The sequence below is a fragment of the Ochotona princeps genome, chromosome 8, assembly GCF_030435755.1.
Source record: "Ochotona princeps isolate mOchPri1 chromosome 8, mOchPri1.hap1, whole genome shotgun sequence".
In the NCBI taxonomy this organism is placed as follows: Eukaryota; Metazoa; Chordata; class Mammalia; order Lagomorpha; family Ochotonidae; genus Ochotona; species Ochotona princeps.
The window spans coordinates 25,765,144-25,792,966 of NC_080839.1; the positions used below are offsets into that span (position 1 = coordinate 25,765,144).

The 27,823-nt window shown below is 49.3% G+C and overlaps 2 protein-coding genes across 2 annotated transcripts; one reads left to right on the top strand and one right to left on the bottom strand.

Moving 5' to 3' along the window:
- Window positions 1–3,762: 3,762 nt before the first annotated feature.
- Window positions 3,763–27,634, top strand: LOC101516522 (probable N-acetyltransferase CML1). Its single transcript, XM_058668340.1, has 2 exons — window positions 3,763–3,807; window positions 27,305–27,634. The coding sequence occupies exon 2, from the start codon at window positions 27,371–27,373 to the stop codon at window positions 27,632–27,634; it is 264 nt and encodes an 87-aa protein (XP_058524323.1). The 5' UTR covers window positions 3,763–3,807; window positions 27,305–27,370.
- Window positions 19,057–20,295, bottom strand: LOC131480988 (putative N-acetyltransferase 8B). Its single transcript, XM_058667748.1, has one exon. It carries the CDS (start codon window positions 20,091–20,093, stop codon window positions 19,410–19,412), a length of 684 nt encoding a protein of 227 aa, XP_058523731.1. The 5' UTR covers window positions 20,094–20,295; the 3' UTR covers window positions 19,057–19,409.
- Window positions 27,635–27,823: the final 189 nt, after the last annotated feature.

Here is a 27,823-nt window from a genome sequence, read left to right on the forward strand (position 1 = left end):
GCTGCCCCACTTCCCATCCAGCTCCCTGCTTGTGGCCTGGGAAAGCAGTGGAGGACGGCCCAAATCCTTGGGACCCTTCACCCACGTGGGAGACCTGGAAGAAGCTCCTGGCTTCAGATTGGTCTAGCCCCGGCCATTGTACCTGTTTGGGGAGTAAACCAGTGAATAGAAGTCCTCTTATTCTTTTACTCTTTGCATCTAAACTAAAATAAATCTTTTTAAAAATAAAGGAATGTGGGCTGCTGTGATATAGTAGGTGAAGCCAATGCTTGCGACTCTGGTGTCCTGTATCAGAGTGCTTCAGTCATGGTTCATATTGCTCGTGTGTGTTGGAAGGCAGCAGAAGATGCAGCAGCATTTGAACCCTTGCCATCCATGGAGGAGGCCTGGGTAGAGTCCCTAGCTCATGTCTTCACTCCAGCCCAGATCTGACAGAGAGAAGACATCTTTTGTTTGTCTGTCATACTTTCAAGTAAATAAATAAACTTAGAAGATTTGCTTATTTTTACTTGAAAGGTAGATATACAGGGAGAAGGAGAGATGAAGGGAGAGATCGTCCATCTGCTGGCTCACTCCCCAAATGGCTGGGAAGCTGGGCCTGTGTAAAGTCAGGAGCTGCTTCTAGGTCTCCTATGGGGTGCCATCTTTGGGCCATGTTTTGCTGCTTTTCCAGGGCATTAGCAACAATATGGACCAGAAATAGAGCAGCCAGGGCTTGAATTGTCACCCAAATGGGATATTGGCAGTATAGGCAGAAGCTTAACCTATAACCATGACACCAGCCCCAAATAATCTGAAAAATAAATAAATAAATAAATAACGGATGGAAAGAATAGATGCAAATAGTAAGAAAGAAAAAAGCTAGGGTCACCATGCTAATATCAGACAAAATAGACTTCAACACAGAAACGTTTACTAGAGATCAAAGACATTTTATAACAATAAGGGCCATGGGCCCAGCGGTGTGGCCTAGCGGCTAAAGTCCTCGCCTTGAAAGCCCCGGGATCTGGGCCCGGCAGCGTGGCCTAGTGGCTAAAAGTCCTCACCTTGAACGCCCTGGGATCCCATATGGGCACCAGTTCTAATCCCAGCAGCTCCACTTCCCATCCAGCTCCCTGCTTGTGGCCTGGGAAAGCAGTTGAAGACAGCCCAATGCATTGGGACACTGCACCCGCATGGGAGACCCGGAAGAGGTTCCAGGTTCCCGGCTTCGGATCGGCGCGTACCGGCCCGTTGCGGCTCACTTGGGGAGTGAATCATCGGATGGAAGATCTTCCTCTCCTTCTCTCCTCCTCTGTGTATATCTGGCTGTAATAAAATGAATAAATCTTTAAAAAAAAAAAAAAAGAAAGCCCCGGGATCCCATATGGGCGCCGGTTCTAATCCCGGCAGCCCCACTTCCCATCCAGCTCCCTGCTTGTGGTCTGGGAAAGCAGTGGAGGACGGCCCAACGCTTTGCGACCCTGCATCCACGTGGGAGACCCGGAAGAGGTTCCTGGTTCCCGGCTTCGGATCGGCGCGCATCGGCCCGTTGCGCCTCACTTGGGGAGTGAAACATCGGACGGAAGATCTTCCTCTCTCTCTCTCCTCCTCTCTGTATATCCGGCTTTCCAATAATAATAAATCTTTAAAAAAAAAAAAAAACAATAAGGGTCATCCAGAAAGATGAAACTATTACTAAAATGACGTGTACACTGATTTGCAGTGCCCCAGAATACGCAAAGCGGAAACTTGAAAAATGGAAATAGGTCGTTCAGCAGTAATTCAGACTCAGATATTGGACTGATGGATAGAATGGACAAGATCCACAAGGAACTCTAAGATGAACAAGGCTGTGAACCAGCTGCACCTGACAGACTTCCACAGTGTACTCCAACAACAGAAACATTTTTTTTTTTTTTAGCAAACATGCAGGAAGCATTCTCTAGGACAAACCGAATGCTATGCCACAAAACAAGTCTCAGTAAATGTATAAGATTGAAATGATACAAATTATAGTCTCTAAGCACAGTGCAGTGATAAGCCAGTTACAGAAGAGAATATGATAGAGGCACAGGTAAAAATTAAACAACAGGTTTCTAAACAGATGGGTCAAAGAGGGCCCCGCAGTGTGGCCTAGCAACTAAAGTCCTCATCTTCAACACGCTGGGATCCCGTATGGGCGCTGGTTCTAATCCTGGCAGCTCCACTTCCCATCCAGCTCCCTGCTTGTGGTCTGGGAAAGCAGTCGAGGACGGCCCAATGCTTTGGGACTCTGCAGCCGCATGGGAGACCTGGAGGAAGTTCCTGGCTCCTGGTTTCGGATCGGTGCAGCACCGGCCGTTGCAGTCACTTGTGGAGTGAATCAGTGGATGAAAGACCTTCCTCTGTGTCTCTCCTCTCTGTATATCTGACTTTCCAATAAAAATAAATAGATTTAAAAAAAAATGAGTCCAAGAAGAAACAAATTAGAAAATCTTTTGAACAAGAACACTGTATTTTATTTGAAGCAAATATTCAAACTGTACTTGTTTTTATTTATTTTTTGAACAGTACTTGTATCTGGATGTTCATAACAGTTGTGGTCACAGTAGTCAAAAGGTGCAGATAAGTTAAATGTCCTCCCTCTGACAGTTCAAGAAACATTGTATTTCCATGTGAAAGAGTGGTATTCAGCCATGAAAAGGAAAGGGATGCTAGTGGTGCTCGCCAGGCTGAAGTCTGAAAACATGGTGCAGTGTATGTGAAATATCCAGGATAGGCAAATCCTTTTTTTAAAGATTCATTTGTTTTATTGGTAAGTCAGATTTACAGAGAGAAGGAAGACAGAAAGATCTTCCATCTGCTGGCCCACTCCCCAAGTGGCCGCAACAGCCAGAGCTGAGCCAATCCAAAAGAGCTAGGAGCTTCTTCAGATCTCCCACGTGGATACAGGGTCCCAAGGTTTTGAGTCATCCTCCACTGCTTTCCCAGGCCACAAACAGTTAAAAAGGAAGTGGAGCAGCTGGGACACGAACCATCGAACCATCGCTTACCAGCCCATGTGGGATCCCGGTGCGTGCAAGGCAAGGATTTAACAGCTGAGGCACCACGTCGGACCCTAGGCTAATGCTTAGAGACAGAAAACAGGTGAGCGGTTGTGAGCAACTGCAAAAATGAATGAATGGGAATTGACTGCTAATTACAAGTAGGTTTGTATTTGGGCGCAAGGAAAGTTCTAGAACTAGATAATGGTGATGGGTGCATAGCCCTGAATATATTTAATGCCAGTTAATTGCACAATTAATTGGTTTATTTTTTAATCACAAAATATTTGGGGAAACAAATAATAATTAAAAATCAAGATTGCAGTGTGAATATCATAAATGTAGAAAGCACCAAAACACTCATGGGAGTCCAGGAAGGCCTCACAGCCTCTTACGGGATCAAAACCTGTCTTCTCTCCACTGGAGCAGCACAGGCGACTGCAGAAAGCACACCAGAGGCAGTGACTCTCAGCGGGTCACTGTGTGCTGTTCTCTGAACTGTTTTCCTGCAGCCTGCAACTGCACCCTTGAAATCATCATTCACAGCGCCGCTCAACTTGGCTCAGAAAAGCGCTTGTCCCTGAGAGATGCCCCCTCCTCCACGCTTCTGCGCTGGCCTTCTGAGTCCTCCACGCTTCTGCGCAGGCCTGCGGAGTGAAGGACCGCTCCCTCCTAGCGGTCCTGCCCCCTGGCGGCGGAAGCTGTGACAGCCACAAAGTCAGCTCAGCCACCCTGGCACTTGACCCCGTGACGGTGGCAGGGGAAGAGGCACAGAGAGCTCCTGCTCCTGAATTCGCCAGAGGTGAGTAGACAACAGCAGAGCCGATTGATCGGGAAGTCAGAGCAAAGCGCTGTGAGGCTGACACTGCGGACCTGCAAGGCACTCATTTTATTCCCCCAGGGGTGGCAGAAAATCTCCCTAAATCCCTGCCCGCACCCCCCCCACACACATCCTGCAGTTTCAGGAAGACCTTAAGAGCCCCTAGGGCTGTGCCTTAAGAGCCCCGCAGGCAGTGCCTCAAGAAATGCAGTTATGCTAAACCTGGCTAGGACCTCTCTCATCCGCAGGTCAGAGGCAGGCAGGCGCAGCACCAGGGGTCTCTCAGAGAGCTGGTCCCTCTCTGCTCTGCCACGCCTGTACCTACCTGGGTTTCCTAAATGGGTTCAGCAGAGGAAAGCCATGCCTCCTTCCAGATGACCCTGGGAGCCGAAGTTGGGCTTTGACCTCCTGGGTCCTGTGTCCCTTTATGTGACTTCACAGAGAGACCTTGAGAAGAAGCTCTGGTCCCCCAAGGCCCACCTGCGCAGGAGGGGCAGCAGAGGGGAGGACAAGGGAGTGCTAGAAAGGAAGATGCTCCTGCAGAAGGGAGGGGGAGGCCGGTTCTTCTAACAGAGGATCCTGCTTCTCTGTTTCTGTCTTGTCTTGACTCTTAACTCTGGTTCCAGGGCCCTGAGGCCTGAGCCCCAAGCAGTCCAAAAGAATGCTCTGTATCAAGTTCTTAAACAAAAATCAGCTTGCTTAATACTTCCTTGTAAATGCGTATGTTCCTTTCACTGACTAGGAGGAAGTGAAATGAGCTTGGCCTACAGTAGCCCTCAGGGGTGATCTCTGCCCCTCAGCAAGGACTGAACACGCAAAGTCTAGGCCTCCCAGGTAGGCCAGGTCTCAGTTACCGACTCAGGGTGACTTGTACAGGTGTCCAGCGTCAGGGCAGCTTTCTTCATGGGGTCTTGGCACCCATGGCATTGTTTAGTGATTCAGAATGAGCTAGAGCCACAGAGCCCTCCAACCGAAGGCCATTTTGAGAAATCAGCCAGTTGGGGAGTTCTCAGCCGTCTCTGAATGCCTGATGTGAAAAATGAACCCTCAAAAGGATACGAGTCCACCACATCTGGACTGAATGTTGTAGAGGACCAACAGTGGAAGGGCTCTCTTTGTGCTTGTCATTGGGAGTGCGTTTAAAGCTGTGGAATTGTATGATATCCAATGGTGAGAGCTGTAAGTGCCGTGTTTGTTTATCACGAAGGGGTCAGTGTCCAAATGGAGTCATATTTTCAAGTCCTGGCCAAAAATGATTAAATAAATGGGGGGAAATAAACTAAAAACACCAGGCTGTGAGGGAGACCATGTCCTGCCGGCTAGCAAGAGATGTTTCACAGTGACCTTCCCAAGCCTCCTTTTTTTTTTTTTTTTATTTTTATTTTATTTATTTATTTTTTTTAAAGATTTATTCATTTTATTACAGCCAGATATATACAGAGGAGAGACAGAGAGGAAGATCTTCCGTCCGATGATTCACTCCCCAAGTGAGCCACAACGGGCCGATGCGCGCCGATCCGAAGCCGGGAACCTGGAACCTCTTCCGGGTCTCCCACGTGGGTGCAGGGTCCCAATGCATTGGGCCGTCCTCAACTGCCTTCCCAGGCCACAAGCAGGGAGCTGGATGGGAAGTGGAGCTGCCGGGATTAGAACCGGCGCCCATATGGGATGCCGGGGCTTTCAAGGCGAGGACGTTAGCCGCTAGGCCACGCCGCCGGGCCCTTTATTTTTATTTTTGCAAAGTCAGATATACAGAGAGCAGGAAAGACAGAGGGGAAGATCTTCCATCCAATGATTCACCCCCCCAAGCGACTGCAACGGCTGGAGCTGAGCCGATCCGAAACCAGGAGTTAGGAACTTCCTCCAGGTGTCCCACACAGGTGCAGGGTCCCAAGGCTTTGGGCCGTCCTCAACTGCTTTCCCAGGCCACAAGCAGGGAGCTGGATGGGAAGCGGGGCTGCCGGGATTAGAACCAGCAGCCATATGGGATCCTGGCGTGTTGAAGACGAGGACTTTAGCTGCTAGGCCATGGTGCTAGGCCCCCCAAGCCTCATCTCAGAGTCCACCAGGGTCTTAGCAAATCCTGCTGCAAAGTCATCCATTCAAAAACCATATTCAGCCTTGGTGTAGTGCCAGCTTCATTAATGAACCTTGGACATTCTTTTGTCCCTGGTAGCTAGCAACTGTCACTTCAAAACAGCTGATATAATCCTCATTCCACCCTTACAACTCCCCTGTCTGACTGTTCTTGGAATACATAGCTTCCTCAGAACCCACCATGACGTTCTGTGACACCCAAGTAAACCTCCACAGAGGTGCTTCTTTGGTATTTAGAATGACATGTTGCCCCACAAGAACATGATCCTCACAGGTTAATGCTTCTGCCACGGTCTGATGTGGTCACTATGTTATAGTTTAAACTTTGACACGATGATGAGATGGTAAGAAAGAGAAAGGTACCCAAGAAGGGGTGTTGGTGCTCAGTGGCTGGATGCATGGCTGTAGGGAGGAAGAGTACTGGAAGGAGGACCGGAAGTGACAGTGTGGTAACTGGCTCTGTGTGCTGTAGGTGCAGCTGTGGCCTCCCAGGAGCTCAAGTTCAAGTGGTTTGTACTAATGATTTCTTCTTGAAATCAACAGAGTGTCACAACCTCTCCCAGGTTTGGTTTTGTTTTCTTTCTACCAATTGAGAAATTCAAATTTTAGAGGTTCACAAATTGTAATGTCTTCTCAGCTTCCTTCTGCTTCTGACTTCATCTCCTATCATCCCACCCACCTCCTTGGGTTGCATATTTTGTATGAAGAGATGGTGTCCTCCTGCCTTGGCTCCTCACTGCCTTTGCAAACCACTTAGGCATCATGTGAGAGGACATCATGGTTGCTGACCTGCTCTACTGCCCAGCCCTTTGACTGTGGGCCCTCATTGGTGACTCCAGCTCTTGGTGCCTGGCCCCACAGTGGTCTGGCCTCTCTCTCCAGGCACTTGTATCCTTGTCCCTGTCAGTGGACCTCCAGTCCCATGCTGCTCCATGATTGATCTGACTTTATATGAGGGCTTGTCTCCTGGTCTTGCAGGTGTCTTTGCTGTTGGGACCCTGCTGCTGTCCTCAAATGCAGTGGCTCACAGTGCCCCTGTATCTCTCTCACAGAGCCCATTTCTTTAAGCTGCAGAAGTCTTCTGTTTTGGTTGTGGTGCTAGAATCATGGCATCCTGGGGACTGCCAGGCCAATCACTTGATTCTTTGTGACTGGATCCCCCTAGCTAGATCTTGCAGTGAAGTGTACATCTAGTTACCAGAAAATGTGAAAGAGCAATGGACTGACTGTTCTGGCACATGGAAACGGATCACTAAGCCCTCATCTTTCTGCTGCCGACAAACAGGAAGCCGGTAGTTTCCATATGTGCTAGTGAACAGTCCAAGCCCTCTGAAGTCAGCCAGGCTTGGGTTCAAATTGATGCCAGGCAGGGTAGAGTAGAAAAAGTAGGATATCAGTGCCACCTTTAGATCACCCCATCCCTATTCCTGCAGGTCTAGCAGTTTTATTGCCACTAGATCACCTTTGTTCTTAAGCCGATCATAGGTGACTTTTCCACCCTTAAAATAAAGTCCTATCAAGAGTAGCCTCTTCCCAAAGTGTTTGTGGACATAGGTGTCATAGCACACAGTGCTCCCTGAGCCCCATCAAGGCTACTGTCCTGGGGAAGGTCACCACACCGCCAACATCTGGCATACTCCATACTGAGCACAAGGCCGGAGGTGTGGCACGCACACAGGCAGCAGTGCGGAGTGTGCGTTTCAGGTGTCTGGGCAAATGCCCCAGAAATGTGCATATTGCACAAGAGCAAGCAGGGTGAAAAGGTGAGCGTGACTGAGATCGTGGGGTCCTGGAGAAGGCCACAAAAGTCAGCAAGGACGCAGTGCCACGAAGGACAGATAATGGCCACAACCTCAACCTTCTTTTGCTTTGTTTCAGAGTGGTTTTTAGTTTACAAAACGAAATCTGTGCAGTAAAACAAAGAATTCCATATACTCCAGTTCTAACTTCCCCTACTGCTAACCTCATTTTTATGAAATATGTGTCGCAATCAATAAACCATACCCAGCATGCCCCTACTGTTAACCTCTCAAAGTAGTGTATTTGCCAGAGTTAAAATATCACACCCAGCTTCCCCCGTGTTCTATTTCAGATTTTCTCTATCCCCATGTTTCTCTTGGCCTCAAGGGATCAGCATTCTGTGTTGAGATTGAATTTTTTTTATTCCCACAGATAAGGGAGATATGTGGTATTTGTCTTTCTGTATCTTATTTTATGTTTATTTTTATTAACATGAGATCTTCCAGTTCCACCCATTTGGCTGCAAGTGACAGGATTTCATTCTTTGTATGATTGAATGGTATTCCATTGCACATGTATACACACCCCACTTTGTCTTCATTCATTCATCTGATGGTGAATCCCTTGACTGGTTCCAGATCTTGGCTATTAGGAGCAGTGCTGCGTTAGGCTGGGCCATGATACCAACCAGCTTGCAAGAAAACTGGGTCTGGGGGCAGATCTATGGGGAATTTGTGCACTGGTTTACACTGAGCTGGGGGTAGTAACAGGCTAAGCTAAGCCTGACCACCAAACTCAACAACACACATGGGAACTGGGGTTCTGAGTAGGCTGGGTGGCCCGAGCTGCAGCACCCACAAAAGCACTCAAGAATTCAGTGTCCAGGCTGGCCTAGGCTGCAACAGTCTTCAGCATGAGCTGGAACTCGGGTCAGGCTGGGCAGAGATAGGCTGCAGCACCTGCCTGCAAATACCAAGGCAAAGGTAGGCCATACCACACTGGGCTGCAGCACTACCAGCCCATGCAAGAAATATTGTGGAAGGAATCTAATAGGGAGATTTTGGGGGCTCCCCTGCCAAACCACTGCCCCAGCTAGTGAACTTGGAAGCTGAGACCTAGGGTGGACTAGGCTGTACATGGCTATAACACCTGTTGGCCTGTGTCTTGAGTTGGGTTTGGGGGAGATCCAGGCTGGGCTAGGAGACCACATCTGCTGGTGCATGCATGAATCAGAATAAGTGCAGGTTAGTTGGGGTTTGCTACAGCATTAGCTGGCAAGTATTGGGACTGGGGGCAAGTCGTCTCAGCTTGAATCACAGTACTACCTGGAAAGTACAAGATCTGGGACTGGGAGTGGGCCTCTGATGAGCTGCAGCTCCCACTGGTGAACATGAGAACCAGGGCAGGGCAGGAGTGGCTGAACAGGTAATAGCATCTGCTGGCATAAGTGTGAGCTGGATACTGGGGCAGTTGGGCTAAACTAGAACGCAGCATCCATTTGTGTGTAGGAGAGGCAAATGGAATATGCATAGGACAGACTGGACCAGTCTCCTGCACATATTGGCATGCGCGATAACAGGCTGGGGGCAGGCCTGGTGGAGGTTGTTAGGGATTGCTGCAGACCTGCTATTGAGTATAAGGGCCAAGTGTGGGGGGGGGGGGGCAGGGTTAGGCTGGTCTGCAGCTTCTGTTAATTTGTGTATGAGATGGGGCTGGGGACAGAGCTGAGCAGGTGACTGCAACCACTAAAGTTGTGTAGGCTGATGTGGGTAATGGATTGAGCCAGACCCCGCACTGTCTAGCACACACAGAAGTCAGGTCTGCGGTCACCTCTGGTGAGGTTTCTTTGCAGATCCCTTCTTCCTCCCCCACCCAGCCCAATCCGGCCACTGAACTGCTGGACTCAAAATTCCAGCCATAGGGAGAATCGCCGGATCTGTGGTCTGAGCTTGGAATGCATGCATCAGAACTGGGCTTCTTCAGTCACAGATGCCTGTGCAATAGACAGCATGCCCAGATACGCATGGGGGGACATGACAGCTCATTGAGGCCTGTAGAGGATGTCTAGTACCATGGCAGAAAATAGAGGGCAGAACAAAGTGGACAGCTCTCCCAAGCAAGCATTGACAGCTAATATTTGGGCAGGGGGAGACTATGGTGTGTACTATGTCAGCCAATGGACTTTGGAAGGATTTCCTCAACCTTGGCACAAGGAAATCCACAGCATCTCAGAACTATTGAAATATTTGAGCAGTACCCTCAGAATTTGCTCCACATTGAGGTCCTTGGGATGACATCAGGTGTTTGTCCCCCGCCCCCCATCCTCAGGTTCTGGTGCGGTTAGGCTGTTGGCAGCAGCCCTCTCCTCTTTTCCCTCCTTCTCCCCACGATACAGAAAGAGAAAAATAGTTGCAAACAGTTGTCTCATCCACTTTCTCCCATTTCTCAATCCTCCTCACCCTAATCAGTGATCCACATGGGCATACATCTTTCTCAACTATATAAACATCATAAAAAATTAATAATAAAAAGGATCAGTACTACAACAGACGTGGTGGAGCCAGCATCTCTGATATTATCAGCTCATGTGTTTTGGGTAACACATGAGTAACACAGTAGTAGCATTGCAGGGTCATATGGCAGTTCTATTTCTAATTTTTAAAGAAATCTTCATTCTGTTTTCCATTGTTGCTGACCTAATATACCTTCCCACTGACGGACTAGGAGAGATTCCCTTTCTCCACATCTTTGTCAGCACTTGTCTTATTGATAATAGGCATTTCAACAGGAGTGGGGTAAAATCTTGAGGTTTTGATTTGGATTTCCCGATAGCTAATGATCATGAACATTTTTTATGTCTCTTTTAGCCATTAGTGTTTCTTTCAATAATTACTACTCAGGTCCCTTACCCATTTTTTTTTAAGGTTTGTTTATTTTTGGGCCCAGCACTATGGCTAAGTGGCTGGATCCTTACTTTGCATACACTGGGATCCCATATGGTTGCTAGTTTGTGTCCTGGACGCTCTACCTCCCATCCAGCTCTCTGCTTGTGGCCTGGGAAAGCAGTAGAGGATGGCCCAAAGCCTTGGGACCTTGTGCCTGCATGGGAAACCTGTAAAAAGCTCCTGGCTCCTGGCTTCAGATCTGCTCAGCTCTTGGGCAATGAACTAACAGACAGAATATTTTTTCTCTTTGTGTCTTCTCTCTGTGGATGTGATCTGCCTTTCCAGTTTAAAAAAATTAATCTTTTAAAAAATATGTATTTTATTTGAAAGATTTACAAAAAAAAGAAGAGACAGAAATAGAAGGATCTTCTATCTACTGCTTCACTCTCCAAGTAGCTACAATGGCTGGAGCAGAGCAGATCCAAAGCCAGGAGCCAGGAGACTCCTCCAGTCTCCCACACAAGTGCAGGATCCCAAGGCTTTGCACCATCCTCTGCTTTTTTCCCAGGTCACAAGCGGAGAACCGTCTCTAAAGTGCAATAGCCAGAACAGGAACTGATGCCCACATGGGATGCCAACACTTGTGGGCAAAAGATCATCCAGTTGAGCCATTGCATTGCACCTCACCCCTTTGCCCATTTTTTAAAAGATTTTTTAAAACTTTTTATTTGAAAGTCAGATATACATAGAGAAGACACATAGAGGATGATCTTCCGTCCACTGATTCACTCCCCAAGTGATTGCAACAGGTGGAGCTGAGCCGATCTGAAACCAGGACCCAGGATGTTCTTCCGGGTCTCCCACACGGGTGCCTGGTCCCAAGGCTTTGGACCATCCTCAACTGCTTTCCCAGGCCACAAGCAGGAAGCTGGGTGGGAAGTGGGTCTACCAGGATTAGAACCCTCACCCATATGGGATCCTGGCACATGCAAGGCGAGAACTTGAGCCGCTAAACTACCACTCTAAGCCCCCTTTGCCTGTTTTTTAACTGAATCAATTTGTTGCTGATTTTCTGATTTGCTGATAGATCCTGGATATCAATCTTTTGTCAGATAAATAGTTTGCAAATATCTGTTCCTATTCTTTTGGATGTTTCTTCACTCTGTGGATTATTTCTTTTGCTGCGTAGAAGCTCCTGAGTTTGATATAATTAGACTTTTCTGATTTTATGGAATCATAAAAAAAAATGCTGGGCTCCTTTCTCCTTTCTTTTTCTTTTCTTCCCAAGAGAGGGCCTGGGACCACATGGGCCTAAGTACTCAACCTGGCCCAGCTGGGAGAGGGCTTCCCAGCCTTAGTGGTAGTGTGCAAGCTTAGGGTCCCTAGGGTAGGCCTGGGACCACAGCCACGGGCTAAAGTGGTTTGCCCTGCCTGGTGCGGAGAGCCTTTGGAGCCTGAGGCTAGAGATGGTGCAGAAACTAGGTATGCACAAAAGATAAGCCTGTCTATGCCAGAGAACTAGCCAAAGACCCAAAACACCTCTTCAAAAGATAAGGGACCTGGTATGGTTACCTAGTGGCTTAAGTCCTCACCTTGCTTGTGCCAGAATCCCATATGGGTGCTAGTTGGTATCCAGCTTCTCTACTTCCCTGCCAGTTTTCCTTCCCTTCCAGCTTCCTGCTTGTGGCCTGGGAAAGTAGCCAAGGATGACCCAGAGCCTTGGGACCAGGCACCCGTGTGGGAGACCCAGAAGAAGCTCCTGGTTCCTGGCTTCGGATTGACTCAGCTCTGACTGGTATGGTCACTTGGGGACTGAATCAGTGGACAGAAGATCTTCCTTCTCTGTATATCTGACTTTGCAATAAAATAAATCTTAAAAAAAGATAAATCTTTAAAAATATGCAAGGTAAAGGATAGCCTTTGATATATCCCTATTGAGGCATGGCAATTTAACATGGCACTTTGAGCCAGCCATGTTTTACTGGTCTCCTGTTCGTCTCTGGAAGCTGCTACTGGATCTCATTGTGTCATGTGTTGCTAGTCTTTCAACCACAGGTCAGCTTCTACAGCAAACACCCAAGTCTGTAGACACTGTCTAATGTAATCGTGGACAATCAACAGGCCATAGAGTAAATACTCATCAGTGTACGTCAAACCAGGGACCTGAAACCCCAGGTCAGCAGCAGGTCACACCTGAGGTGTTGCAAGTCCAAGTGGGCCCGAGGTCAAAGCAGAAACACCCCTCTCACAACTTTCCTATCTCAGATCACTGTATCTCTGAGTGTATGCCTGTGATTTCCTCACCTTTTACATAAACCTTACTCCCCCCAAAAAATTCATCGCATGCAACAATGTCTTGAAGTGTTTTCCTTATTTTTTCTTCTAGCCGTTTCATAGTTTTCAGTGCTATATTGAGGTCTTGAATTGATTTGTGTAAGTGGTGAGAGATAGTGATCTAATTTTATTCTTCTGTTTGTATAAGTCCAAGATTGTTAGCAGCATTTACTTGAGCTTATCGTTCTGCAATGTGTGTTCTTGGCACCTTGGCCAAAATAAGTGCACTGCATTTGTGTGGATTAATTTCTGGTCTCTGAATTTTGTGCCAGTACCAAGCTGTCTTAATTATAATACCTTGAGAGTAGGCTTTGAAATCTGGTGTTGAGATGCCATCAGTTGATTGCTTTGCTCAGGATTTCTTGGACTATTCTGGATCTTTTGTGTTGTTGTCTGAATTTTGGTATTTTTTTAAATTATCCAAAGATTTTGTTATTATTTTGATAGATAGTACTGAATCTGTAGATAGCTATAGGTAGTATGAACATTGTAGCTATATTATTTCTTCCAACCCAAGAGGAGCTAATATTTTTCCATTTATATGTGTGTGTATGTATTTTTTTAAAGATTTATTTTTATTGGACAGTCGGATATACAGGGAGGAGGAGAGACAGGAAGACCTTGCGTCCGTGGTTCATTCCCCAAGTGGCTGCAATGGCTGGTGCTGAGCCGATCCGAAGCCAGGAGCCAAGAGCTTCTTCCGGGTCTCCCATGCGGGTACAGGGTCTCAAAGCCTTGGACCGTCCTCTACTGCTTTCCCAGGCTACAAGCAGGGAGCTGGATGAGAAGCAGGGCTCCCGGATTAGAACTGGCGCCCATATGGGATCCTGGCACATTCAAGGTGATGACTTTAGCCACTACACTACTGAGCAGGGCCCATGTTTTATCTTTTTATGTACTGTTTTCACAGGCCACAGGAAGGGAGCTGGTTCACAAGGGGAAAGATGGAATATGGACTGGTGCCCATATATGATGCTGGGACTGCAAGTTAAGGATTAATTTGCTTCAGTGGGGAGGTACCTAGGGGTTGTTCGGCCATGAGGCTTGGATAGTAGAGGGAGCTTCCAGCAGCGTGGCTGCTGCTGGGGGTACCTGAGCCAGATCAGACTCAATGTTTGGGGCCCTGGCCATGGCCACTGCTGCCACGCAGTGAGTGAGTCCTGTGCTTTGGGCAGCCAGTGTGCCAAGTGGCACCAGGCTCTGCCCACTGTATGCTGTCAGCGAGCTCTAGAGATTTTTTAGGGTATGTAATTGCTGCCTAGGCACATCCATGGATAAGGCCAGTGTGCATGTAGGTGAGGAATGAATCCTGTGTGACTCCCAGTGACAGGGTCACTGAACTTGCAGGCAAGCATGGCGACCAAGACCTGGTGGTTTGGAGGGGAGAGTCCATAAGATCTGTTTGGGTCAGACTGATTCACCAGCCCACATGGGAGTCCTGAGATGGGCTATTAGCACACAACATCGCTGACTGCCACACGCCAGCCCACATGAAAGCTATGGCTGGGGTCCTGTCTGGCAGGGCTAGATCCCTGTACCTGACTGAGTGTTGGAACAGGGGATGGGTCACATTAGGCAGGGTCATGATACTAAGCACCATGTGAGAGAACCAGGCCCAGGGGTAGATTCTCTGGGGTATAAGTGGGCTCAACCCTGTGGAATACAAGTCCCGCTGGTTAGCTTATGAGTTGTGGTGGTGACAGGCTGACTAGGTGTGACCATGGAACCTGCCATCACTCACAAATACAGAGACCAGGAACAGTCTGGGCAGATCCAGCACCCACATGTGCATCGTCAGAAAGGGTGTGAGGAAGGCTGGGCTGCAACATCTTCCAGATCATACAAAGGCCAAGATGGCGTGGCAGGCTATGCCAGGCAAGGGCCTTGCACCTGCCGGAGCATGTGAGATCTGTGTCTGGGAGTGAGGCGAGTAGGGAAACCAGGGAAACTCCCCTATTGGGGTCACAGTTTCCACTGGTGAGCACGTGTTCCAGGACTGGGTGTTAGGCAGCCTCAGCAGGGTAACTCCAATTGTTGGCTAATGTGTGGGTTGGTTATGGAGGGGGCAAACCTGGCAGGGTTGAGCAAACCTTAGCTCACCAGCAAGAATGTAAATCAGGCTGGAGCACAGGTCATGCTGAGTTAGGCTGTTACATTAGTTGGTTTGTATGAGCCTGGGATTGGAGTAGATTGAGCAGGGACAGGTTCTATCACCCGGTAGTGAGAATCAGGATGTGGGTTGGGCTGGAAGGGCCAGGTAACAGTATCTAAGGCATTGACGAAGTTACGTAATGGCCTATGCCAAGCTGGGTCAGCAACCACTGACACACTCAAAATCTATGGCTGGCAACAGGCTTTGTTGGGGAACTAAGGGAATATCCTGGCTGGGTTGGGGTTCCCATGAATGAGTACAGGGGCCAGAGTGGGAGCTGCGTTCTGGTCTGTATATGGCTGCAGTCTTCCTTGGCACAAGTGTGGACTGGGCCAGGGTGCACTGGATTGGACTAGACTCTAGCACCATCTGGTGCTCTGGAGGACCAGGGTAAGTGTAGGATGGACTAGGCAAGGTCTCTGACCCTACTGAGCCATGTGTGAGCTGTGTCTGGGTTTGGACGAGCCATGGTTGAGCTGTAACACCCAACAGTAAAAACCAGAATGGATTGAAGGCCAATCAGGAAAGACCACTGTTCCTGCCAGGACAGAAGGTGGACTAAGTAAGGCTGGCTCATGGACCCGGGCGTGCGTGAGATCTGGCATTGGGAGAGGTTCTGATGGAGGAACCTAGGCAACTCTGTTGGGACATAATCACTGCAGATGAGTGCAAGAACCACGACAGGGAGCAGCCCAGACCAGGCCAGGGAAAGGGGCCTACTACCATACATTTGGTACAGCTCAGGGGAGGATCAGGCTAAACCAGGTCACATTACCCACTGGCAAATCCAAGCACCAGAACAGAGAGTGGGTCAGACCGGGATCAGTTGCAACACATACCAGTACACATAGGGTCTGGGACACATGTGGTCCTGCTGGGCTGGGCTGGGCTAGACTGTAACCCCCACCAGGGTCAGCTGGAATTGGGGATGGGCCAAGCTACAGCACCTACTGACAAAGGCCAGGGTGAGGTAGGCCATGTGAGACTGGGCCACAGCACCCAACATGCATGCGTGATTTCCAGTGTGGGAGGGGACAAAGCTGGTAGGGGGAAAGTGGAGGGCTCCCCTGCTGGATCACCACTCCTACTGGAGAGCGTGAGCTGGGATGCGGGCAGACCAGACCAGGCAGGGCTGTAATACCTGTTGTCCTCATGTGAGCTGGGTCAGGGAAAAGCCTGGCTGGGCTGATTGTTCCTACTGGTGCAAGCATAAATCAGAGTGGGTGAGGGTTGGTTGGGTTTTGCTGCAGCATCAGCTGGCAGATGCTGGCACTGCGAGCTAATTCTGTCAAGTCAAACTACAGAACTACCTGGAGAGTGCAAGATCCAGGAGTGGGAATGGCTTAGGAGGGAAATAGTGGGCGCCTCCCTCTTGGGTTACCACTCCCACTGGAGAGCATGAAAACCAGACAGAACAGCACCCACCAGCATGTGTGTGGGCTGGTAGTGGGGCTGGTTGGGTTGAACCAGGCTTCGATGCCCATTGGCATGTATGAGAGCTGAATGGGATGTGGGACAGACTGGACTAGTCTACTGTATATACTGGCAAGCAGAGGAACAGGGCAGGGTGTGGAACTGGTGTGGGTTATGGTGGGTCACTCCAACTAGGCTGCAGCTCCCACTGGTTTGCATGAGGGTCAAGTATGAAGTGGGCAGAATCAGGCTGGACAGCAACACCCATTGGTTCATGTGAAAGACAGGGCTGGAGACAGAACTGACCCAGCAATTGCAACCACCAGCATATGCATAGACTGACTGGGGCGATGGTCTGTGCCAGAACCTGTGCTGGCAAGCAAACACAAGAATCAGGTCTGGGATCACCTCAGATGAAGTTTGTTTTGGGATCCCTCCAACTGAACTGCTGATCTCAGAACTCCAACCATGAAGAGACTATGTCAGGCAGTGGATTCTGAAGAGATTTCATTGTGCTTGGAATAGTGAGTTTGGCAGCATTCAGAACTGTTGAACTATCAAAACCACTTGAGCAGGACCCTCGGAGCATGCCCTACGTCGGGGACCTGGGATGGGTAGGAAGTTGGTGGCGCTTTTGTTTTTATCTTTCCTTACCCCGGATACAGAAAAAAAAAAAATGATATTAATGTGGAAACAATGATCTTATCCACTTCCCTATAGTCCTTGACCCTTCGTGCCCTAATCAACTATGTAAAGATTACTACAATAAAAGAATTAAAAAAAAAAAAAAAGAAATGGCCAGCTGAACATGGAAAATCACAGGATGTCTGGTCCAATCATGGAGTGAAGGTATCAGGACTGTGCCTCCTCAGTTGTTGATGCCTGTGTGGTGGACAATATGTCCAAATGGAAATGGTTACATGATGGCTGGCTCATCTAGGCCAGCAGGTGACGTTGAGTGGCTCATCAGAGCAAAGAAGTAAAGCAGAACAGGTTGGACCACTCTCCAGGCCAAACTTTACAACATGTTCCTGCATGTGTAGATGCTCACTGAGGTGAATTTGGTCAGCCCATAGACCTTGGAAAGATTTTCTCAATCCTGGTGCAATGAAGCCTATGACTTAGAACTGTTAAAACCACTCAACTACTCAAACACTCCTCCCCTGCTACACTGTGGTTTTTAAGGCACCACCAGATGACTGTACCCCATCCCCAGGTGCTGATACATTTCAACAACAAGGAGTGGCTCTTTCCCTTCTCCTCTTTGGTCACAGAGGGGAAAAAAAGGAAACATTTTTCCTACCCACCCACCTTCTCCCATACCTAACCCTCTCCACCCTAATCAGAGTCCCACATGGGTGTGCATCCCTCTCAGTTATGCATTCAATATTTTTTAAAAGCGAAAAAAAGTGGCTAGATGGAGCTGGTACCAGGGCCCACATGGAACGGCAGCACTGCAGGCACACACTACACCACAGCCAACAAGCAAGTCTATTTCTAGACCATCTTTCAGTTTAGAAAATCCCTGGTAGAGTACACTATCAATCACTAAATGACCTAATGAGGCCTGCATTTGCCTGGAAGCTGACCCGGGATCTGTCGGCATCAGTCACGGATCAGCCATGATGCATGTCTCATTCTGCTACTATGCCTATCGGGACTCTCTTCTTCCTCTAGACAGGCCTTCCCGGGTAGGTGAAGACTCACAGTCAGCTCTGGTCCCTCCAAGGCTGACCCACTGGAAACCCTTCCTCTCCCTTCCATGCATGCACGACCTGAGGGAACCCAGCAACTGAGAAGAGGAATTCCCGGGATTTGAGCTCTGCCTTTCCTAAAAGAACAGACCTGGTAGAATTCCTGCCCCCAGCCCAAAAGCAGCCCAGGTCACCCCAGAACACGTGGCTGGGCTAAGAGCCAGAGCTTCAGGAAGGGATGCCGGGGATCCAAAGCCAGGGCCAAGAGAGCTGGGACAGCAGCACTGGAGATAATGTGGTCTCGTAGACAACTTGGTGATTCCACAGATTCCTGCCAACCTGCTAGGGAACCTGGGAGTGCTCAGGAAGCCGGAGCCCTACCCTGGGAACTCAAGGTTCTTGCCATTACCCCTACCTGATGCAGCGGCGGAAACTGGATTCCTGAGGTTGAGCCTGACCTCTCCTTGCACATCTAGGCACTTAAGCCAGTAGAGGGCAGCTCAGCACAAGACTAGGACACCTGCCAGGTAGAATGCTACAAGCAGCGTGAGTGCCAAGCTTTGGGCAGCCCAGTGTTGGCCATGTGAAGCTGAGACAGAACTGCGACAGCTTCTCAGCCCTCCTGAGTTTCAAAGGTCAAGGGAAGTGGACCTATGCCCAGCCTATTCCACTCCAACTGCTCTCTGCAGACTCACAGACTGAAGCCTGCACATGGATAGCTGGGCAGCTGGTTTCTCATGGATCCTGGCTGCGAACAGGGGAAGTGAAAACAGAGGCATCCAATCAGATGGAGCAAAGCACAGCCCCTAGAGCTCCCAGCATCAGACAGGTGGGGTCTCAGACATGCACCAAGAAAATAGTTTTTTTTTTCTTTTTTTTTTTTTTAAGATTTATTTATATTTATTTGAAAGGCAAATATACAGAGATAGGAGATACAGACAAACATCTTCTGTCTGCTGGTTTATTCCCAATCCAAAGTCAGAGGCAGTAGTATCCTCTGATTTCCCACAGAGGTCTGCACCTTCCAAGGCTTTGGGCCATCATCCACTGCTCTCCCAGGCCACAAGTAGGAAGCTGGAAGGCAAGTCAAGCAGCCAGAATACGAACTATCACCTACATGGGATGCAGGTGAAAGCAGGCAAGGACTTTACCCAGAAGGATATGACACTGGGTCCCACAAGAGCTTTTATTATTGACAGCTCCATAGTGTTAGGGTTAGCGGTGGCCAGGCCAAGTGGATCCTCTTCTGACACACGCACAGGACATAGGTCAGAGCCTCCTTCCTTGAGTTGAAGACATTGGGAAGACTAAATGAACACTAGTCAACTCTATTAGCCTTGCACTTATGTGGAAGTAAGAATGGCGTACAAACTGGAAGCCCATGGCCTGGTAGAGGTTCAGGGCAGCTGACTGCACTATACTGGTCTCCAGGACTACCTCACTGTAGCCCTGGTCCCGGGCAAACTGGATGACCGTCCTGACTAGGGACTTTGCTATGCCCTGACCCCGGTGCTCCATGCCCACAGACAGGTGAAAAAGTTGCAGCTGCTTCTCCCACAAGGTGGGATCCTCCACAGGCAGAGCTCCCACTGTGCCCACCACTTGCCCCTCAGACTCAGCCACCCAGAAGCAGGAGCCTCTGCCACTCAGGTAGGTTTTCATGATGTCGGCCATGTCTGTCTGCAAACTCATGGCAATATAAAGTTTGAAGGGATATGCAGCAGCAAACCTAAGGACCATGAGGAAGGTGAGGCTTGCCATCAGGGCCAGGAGCCAGGAGCCAGAGACCAGCAGGAGAATGAGGGGCCCTCCAGCCAAGAGCAGGAGGGCTCGGGGTAGCTTCAACAGGTGGTGGAATGTAGCAGGGATGTGCTCCTCTATCCCCTGGGCAAACAGGGTCAGCACCTGCTTGTGGTCTCTGATGTGGTATTTGCGGATGTGGTAAGGAGCCATGGAGGGATGACTGTGAATCTCAAAGTCCACAGAGATAGCTGGGAGTCCCTGCACGATGCTGCTGCCCTGGAGAAGACAGGAAGCCCCACATGACTACTCGTGCAGCAAGCCTAGCTTACCCGGAGTTCCTGTTCAAGGCTGCAACTCTGTCTTAGCCAGAGAGGTAGCAGACATGTCTTCTACCAGGGCTGAAACAGACTTCCGCCCTCCAATGCCAATACTGCTGCAAGCATTACCCAACCTTTGTTGGTGAGTGGGTCTTCCTTAGCAGTGCGGGAAGACTGCACTGTAATATCTGCTGCCCACAGTTACTGTGAGAATCTCAAACACATACCTGCCAGCAGCTTGAGCACAAGGCCCCAGGCCTTCCTCAGCTCTTACTTCTTTCTTTTCATCGCAGTGACACCATGGTGTGCCCTGCCCTTTGATTCCTCCTAAACACAGGTATTGCAGAGACCCTTGTCCCAAGCACCACACATAGGACATCAACCAGAGCCCCATCTTGTCCCCAGTCACCTCACCTGTTCCCTCAGAGTTGAGCCTCTGCAGCCTGGCCTCAGAGTCCTGGCCTGTGACTGACACCCAGGAGAGACTGTGCTGGACCTGCCCCACCTCTGCTGGGCAGCCCCCTCATTGGCTGGCTTCTAAGTGTTTGATAATTATCAATCCCAGGGTCAAAGAATTGGGCTTACTCATGGAACACAGGGAATCCGTGTTTTCACCTTTCTTTTTCATGGCCAGAAATGGAGAAATCCCAGGGGCCCTTCCCTTATGGAATACTGGCACCTTTGTTCCTGGGCTGCTGAGCAGTCACCTCTGCCCCTGTACATGCCTGCCAGGAGCCTGGGGGCTGAAGCACTCACCCTGTGTTCTGAGATCTCTGATCAGAGTCCACATCTTCTCTAGGCAATCCAGCCCTGGCATTCCCACACTCAGGTCCTTGTTCCCCCCTCCACTCTCTGACTGCCTCATCAGCCTCACTAGGCTGCAGTCAGTGCTGTCAGCCAAGGTGACCCCAGGGACAGGCGCCACTCTGTCAGTGCCCTATGTGTTCTGGCAGGGCCAGAGCGTGCATCATCATGGTGCACAGGGCTGGGCACTGAGGATGAGCCTTCCTGCAGTGTGCAGACAGGTGGGCTGCTCCCTTCTCCGCACCCATGCTGAGCCACAGAAGGGGGCTCCCCTTGATACCATGAGCACATGCCTGTGGTGCCCTCTGACATGAGCACATGCCTGTGGTACCATCATCCTACAGGGGAACCTGTTTGAATCCTGGCTGCTACACTTCTGATCCAGCTCCACACTTATGCTTTGAAAAAAAAAAGCCAGAACAAATGCTTGGGACTGTGCACCCATGTGAGATATCCAGGATAAGTTCTTGGCTCTCAGATTCAAGCCATTTCTAGACATTTCAGCCATTTGGGAAGTGAACTAGTGGATCTCTCTCTGTCTCCCCATAACTGCCTTTCACATAAACATTAAAAAAATCCTAAAAAAAATACAAAGGATTTTGTATTGTGGCTTTTCATTTTGTATGGCAATTATGTAATGATGCCTACCATATCCAGATGTGAGGATACAATGCAATATGCATTTCTACTTCCAAAGATGGACTCCAATGAAACTGTTTAATATATATTGACAATAGGATGCTGGACTTTCTGCCATTGTCCGTGGTCGCAATAATGCACATATGACTGTGTATGAAGAACTATACTGTAGTAATTATATAGGGGAACTCAGTGAGGGGGGAGCGAATTGGGGAAGGGACAAAGGAAATCCCAGGTCCTATGGAACTGTATCATAAAATGATAATAACAAAAAAGTAAAAAAATACAAAGGCTCATAAGAACCCACTAAGAACAACTATATGCTAACAAATTATAAAACTTTGCATAATGATAAGTTCCTGTACAGTACTGAGATTAAATCAAGAAGGTACTAAAAATATAAGCTGGAAGCTGGTACACTGGTATAGCAGTCAATATTTTTTGGGGGGGGCCTGGCGGCGTGGCCTAGCGGCTAAAGTCCTTGCCTTGAATGTGCCAGGATCCCATATGGGCGCCGGTTCTAATCCTGGCTGCTCCACTTCCCATCCAGCTCCCTGCTTGTGGCCTGGGAAAGCAGTGGAGGACGGCCCAAAGCCTTGGGACCCTGCACCCGTGTGGGAGATGTGGAGGAAGTTCCTGGCTCCTGGCTCCTGGCTTTGAATTGGCACAGCAGTTGCGGTCACTCTCTCCTCCTCTCTGTATATCTTACTTCGCAATAAAAATAAATAAATCTTTAAAAAGTGTTTTTTTAACATTTAAAAAAATTCTGATGATCTTTACATAGTTGATTAGGACACAAAGGGTCAAGGGTTACAGGAAAGTGGGTAAGACCATTGTTTTCACATTATCATTTTTTTCTGTATTTAGGGTAAGGGGGGAGTTAAAGGGAGAAGCCCCACCCAGCCTCCGAACCATCCAAGGTCCCCGATATGGGGTATGCTCCAAGGGTCCTGCTCAAGTGGTTTTGATAGTTCTGAATTGCTCCCAGTGCTCGCTTTGGCAGCACATATAATAAAACTAAATTGCTCCCAATTTTGTCATTCCAAGCACGATGAAATCTCTTCAGAATCCACTGGCTGACATAGTCCATTTTAGCATCTCCACTTGCCCAGATTTTCACTGCCAACACATGACTGGAGTAATTGATCAATTTGTTCTGTCCTTTGTTGTGGTACCAGGTATCCTCTGCATGCTCCAATGTATTGCCATACCCTCCATGTACACCGGGACATGCTGTCGACTGCTGTTACTGAGCCACTGAGGAGGTTGAGCTTTGACACATGCACTCCACAATTGGACTGTGGAACCTGCAATTCTCTTCATGGTTGGGGTTTTGAGTCCAGTAGTTCAGTTGGAGGAATCCCAAAAAAACTTCATCTGAGGTGATCCCAGACCTGATTCTGACCTGATGGTGTGCTCCAGCATAGACCATCGCCCCAGTCAGTCTATGCATATGCTGGTGGTTGCAATTGCTGGGTCAGTTCTGTCTCCAGCCCTGTCTTTCACATGAACCAATGGGTGTTGCTGTCCAGCCTGATTCTGCCCACTTCATACTTGACCCTCATGCAAACCAGTGGGAGCTGCAGCCTAGTTGGAGTGACCCACCATAACCCACACCAGTTCCACACCCTGCCCTGTTCCTCTGCTTGCCAGTATATACAGTAGACTAGTCCAGTCTGTCCCACATCCCATTCAGCTCTCATACATGCCAATGGGCATCGAAGCCTGGTTCAACCCAACCAGCCCCACTACCAGCCCACACACATGCTGGTGGGTGCTGTTCTGTCTGGTTTTCATGCTCTCCAGTGGGAGTGGTAACCCAAGAGGGAGGCGCCCACTATTTCCCTCCTAAGCCATTCCCACTCCTGGATCTTGCACTCTCCAGGTAGTTCTGTAGTTTGACTTGACAGAATTAGCTCGCAGTGCCAGCATCTGCCAGCTGATGCTGCAGCAAAACCCAACCAACCCTCACCCACTCTGATTTATGCTTGCACCAGTAGGAACAATCAGCCCAGCCAGGCTTTTCCCTGACCCAGCTCACATGAGGACAACAGGTATTACAGCCCTGCCTGGTCTGGTCTGCCCGCATCCCAGCTCACGCTCTCCAGTAGGAGTGGTGATCCAGCAGGGGAGCCCTCCACTTTCCCCCTACCAGCTTTGTCCCCTCCCACACTGGAAATCACGCATGCATGTTGGGTGCTGTGGCCCAGTCTCACATGGCCTACCTCACCCTGGCCTTTGTCAGTAGGTGCTGTAGCTTGGCCCATCCCCAATTCCAGCTGACCCTGGTGGGGGTTACAGTCTAGCCCAGCCCAGCCCAGCAGGACCACATGTGTCCCAGACCCTATGTGTACTGGTATGTGTTGCAACTGATCCCGGTCTGACCCACTCTCTGTTCTGGTGCTTGGATTTGCCAGTGGGTAATGTGACCTGGTTTAGCCTGATCCTCCCCTGAGCTGTACCAAATGTATGGTAGTAGGCCCCTTTCCCTGGCCTGGTCTGGGCTGCTCCCTGTCGTGGTTCTTGCACTCATCTGCAGCGATTATGTCCCAACAGAGTTGCCTAGGTTCCTCCATCAGAACCTTTCCCAATGCCAGATCTCACACACGCCCGGGTCCATGAGCCAGCCTTACTTAGTCCACCTTCTGTCCTGGCAGGAACAGTGGTCTTTCCTGATTGGCCTTCAATCCATTCTGGTTTTTACTGTTGGGTGTTACAGCTCAACCATGGCTCGTCCAAACCCAGACACAGCTCACACATGGCTCAGTAGGGTCAGAGACCTTGCCTAGTCCATCCTACACTTACCCTGGTCCTCCAGAGCATCAGATGGTGCTAGAGTCTAGTCCAATCCAGTGCACCCTGGCCCAGTCCACACTTGTGCCAAGGAAGATTGCAGTCATATCCAGACCAGAATGCCCAGCTGGCTATTTCTCATCAGGTTCCCCGATAATGCACCTGAAAATCCGCATAAAATGTCCCATGATGTTACCAGCAAGAGGTTCCTGGCTTCTGGCTTTGAACTGCCCAGCTCCATTTAGGGTTGAATCAGGAAATGGAAGAATTTCCTCTCTCCCTTTGTAACTCTACCTTCTAAATAAATAAATAAATCTTTGGGAAAAAAAAGAGAAAAGAAATAGTCTAGATTGAGAGTTTACAACCTGCTCAGATCAAAGCCACTTGTTAATGTCTAATGTATAAGAATCCACAGCTGTCCTCAGCCAGAGCAGCAACTTCAATCCGGCAGTGACCTTGTGCTGGAATGATTTGGCCTCAGCTTCCTTATAAAACTGCCAACCATGCAGTTCAGGTTCAAGAGAGTCTGCTTAAGCACCACTGCTGTACCAGAAGGTCTCCCTCAGGCCTCACCATAGCCCCTTTGCATGCCCTCTGCCCCAACACTGTTCACAGGGCACAGAGCAGTTTTCTGTGTGGGAAGGTCCCCTCATGCATGCCCAAGCACACTCTTGGACTGCTGGCTATGTGAGTGGGGCCTTCTGTGACAGTCATTGTCTGTTCCTTCCACTCCACTCTGAACCTCATGGGCCCAGCACAGTAGGCTTCAGAATGCAAATAGAGCCACTTTGGGCAAGCCTGAACCAAAGGAAAGAATTAGAGTGCTTGCAACTCTGTATTTATATCGCTACAATTCACAACTTCAGAGACATGGGTAGAACCCATATGCCCATCAATAGATGAAGGATAAACAAACTGTGGGCCTGGGAAAGCAGTCGAGGACGGCCCAAAACCTTGGATCCCTGCACCTGCGTGGGAGACCTAGATAAGTTCCTGGCTCCTGGCTTCGGATCGACTCAGCTCCAGCCGTTGTGGTCACTTGGGGAGTAAATCAACAGATGAAGACCTTTCTGTCTGTCTCTCCTCTGTATATATGACTTTCCAATAAAAAAAATAAATCTTTTAAAAAAAATAAAGACAGGAGGAGTGTGAGAGAGATTGATCTTCCATCTGCTGGTTCACTCCCTAAAAGCTGTTACAGCCAGGTCTGGGCCAGGCTGGAGACAGGAGCCTGGGACTCCAGCCAGACTACCGAAAAGGTGACCTCATGGGTGTATTAACAGGAAACTGGATCAGAACTAGAGCACCAGAACCCATTGTGATGGTCTGGTGACTAAATTCTCATTGCATACACTAGGATCCCATATGGGCATTGCTTTGTGTCCTCGCTGCTCCACTTCCCACTCAGTTCTCTGCTTGTGTCCTGGGAAGGCAGAGGAGGATGGCCCAAAGCACTGGGACTCTGCAACCCCGTGGGAGAACTGGGAGAAGCTCCTGGCTTGGGATCAGTTCAGCTTGGGCTATTGTGGCCACTTGGAGAGTGAATCAGCAGATGAAAGATGTCTCTCTGAATATCTGCCTTTCCAATAAGAAGAAATACATCCTTTAAAATTTTTTTAGAAAGGAGACTTAGAATACCAGAGATGTGAACTGTTGTTCATGTGGGATGCCAGCACCACAAGTGATAGTTTAACCCACTGTGCCATGATGCCAAGCCCCTATTGTGTTCTTTTGGAGGTTACATACTTCCTTGGTTCTTCACCTTTCCTATGTAACATCGTTAATGTCTGCTTATGTGCTGTAGTAGTTCCTTCTCTGTGAAGTGTCAGCGGAAAATCCCCTCCTTGTTGTGCAGAGAGCATGCAAGCTACCACTTGGGTTGTTGTTTAACTTTGTTCTGGGTGAACCCGGAGGCGTCAGCTCTGGGTGAATTCGTTAGCCATTGTTCGTGCCATCAGTGAGTACAGCGCTGCAGTGTCTGTCTGCAGTGCTCATGCAGTGTGCATTTTTGAAGCACTGTGCATCCTCAACCCCCAAGAGCTGGGTTCAGATACACCAAGTTTCCGATGCCTGTAGCCATACTCGTGACGCTATGTGGCAGGCAGGGCACTGTCCCCTTGTCCTACTAGAAAGCCCAAATGATGCTGGGGCTTAAGACACCTGTAGCCTAGGCCCCAAACTTGTGTGGGGTGGATGGGAGCTTCTTCAGGCCATGCATGTTGGGTCGGATTGTTGCTGTAGCTTGCAGTACCACAAGTCCTAGTCCCACCCAAAAGGGGACATGAAGGGAAACTTGGCCCAACCAACCAGGTAAACATGGACTCTGCAGGGGATTGTGCAGAGGCAGGGGTGGGTCTGGAGCAGGCTGATGCAGGGAACAGCTTCCCTGTGTCTTTTAGATCAGACACTGGTCAGTGACTCTGAGGAGGAGCACAGTGCTGACAGCTGCAGGGCTGCCACTACCAGATGAGCTGGAGTCCTCCAGCTCTTACACGGTCAGAGCCACGTACACAAGACATAGTGGGCTGTCAAGTGCAAGCCAGAAGTAAAAGAAAGCAGGATGGGCTCTTAGACTAGCGGTGAGTGCAAGCAACCTAAGGGTTGTGGAACCCACAGCAGCAACCGCAAGCCAATAGAAGCCACCAGGCATGCAAGGGTGGTTTGGGGATTCTGCAGTGCTGAGAAAGACCCATTGTCTCAAAGTGGCTGGGTGACATCAGCATTCACACAGGCAGAGAGCCTGGGCTGGACAGAGAGTAGACATTTCTTCTCCCTCTGGCTAAGACAGAGTTGCAACCTTGAACAGGGACTCCGGGTAAGCTAGGTTTGCTGCACGAGTAGTCATGTGGGGCTTCCTGTCTTCTCCAGGGCAGCAGCATCGTGCAGGGACTCCCAGCTATCTCTGTGGACTTTGAGATTCACAGTCATCCCTCCATGGCTCCTTACCACATCCGCAAATACCACATCAGAGACCACAAGCAGGTGCTGATCCTGTTTGCCCAGGGGATAGAGGAGCACATCCCTGCTACATTCCACCACCTGTTGAAGCTACCCCGAGCCCTCCTGCTCTTGGCTGGAGGGCCCCTCATTCTCCTGCTGGTCTCTGGCTCCTGGCTCCTGGCCCTGATGGCAAGCCTCACCTTCCTCATGGTCCTTAGGTTTGCTGCTGCAAAATCGATATCAACCCAGAGTCCCTGATGTGATGCATGCTGCAAGGTTTCTCCCAAGTGATTTTGATAATGAATCTTGCTGATCCAAGGATGAGGAAATCCTTTCAAGGTCCATTGGCTGACATAATCCACCTTAGAGTCTCTATTCTCTCAGATATTTGCTGCCAACACCTGACTGGGTTAGTTGTCCAATTTGTTCTCTCCTCATTCCTCTGTT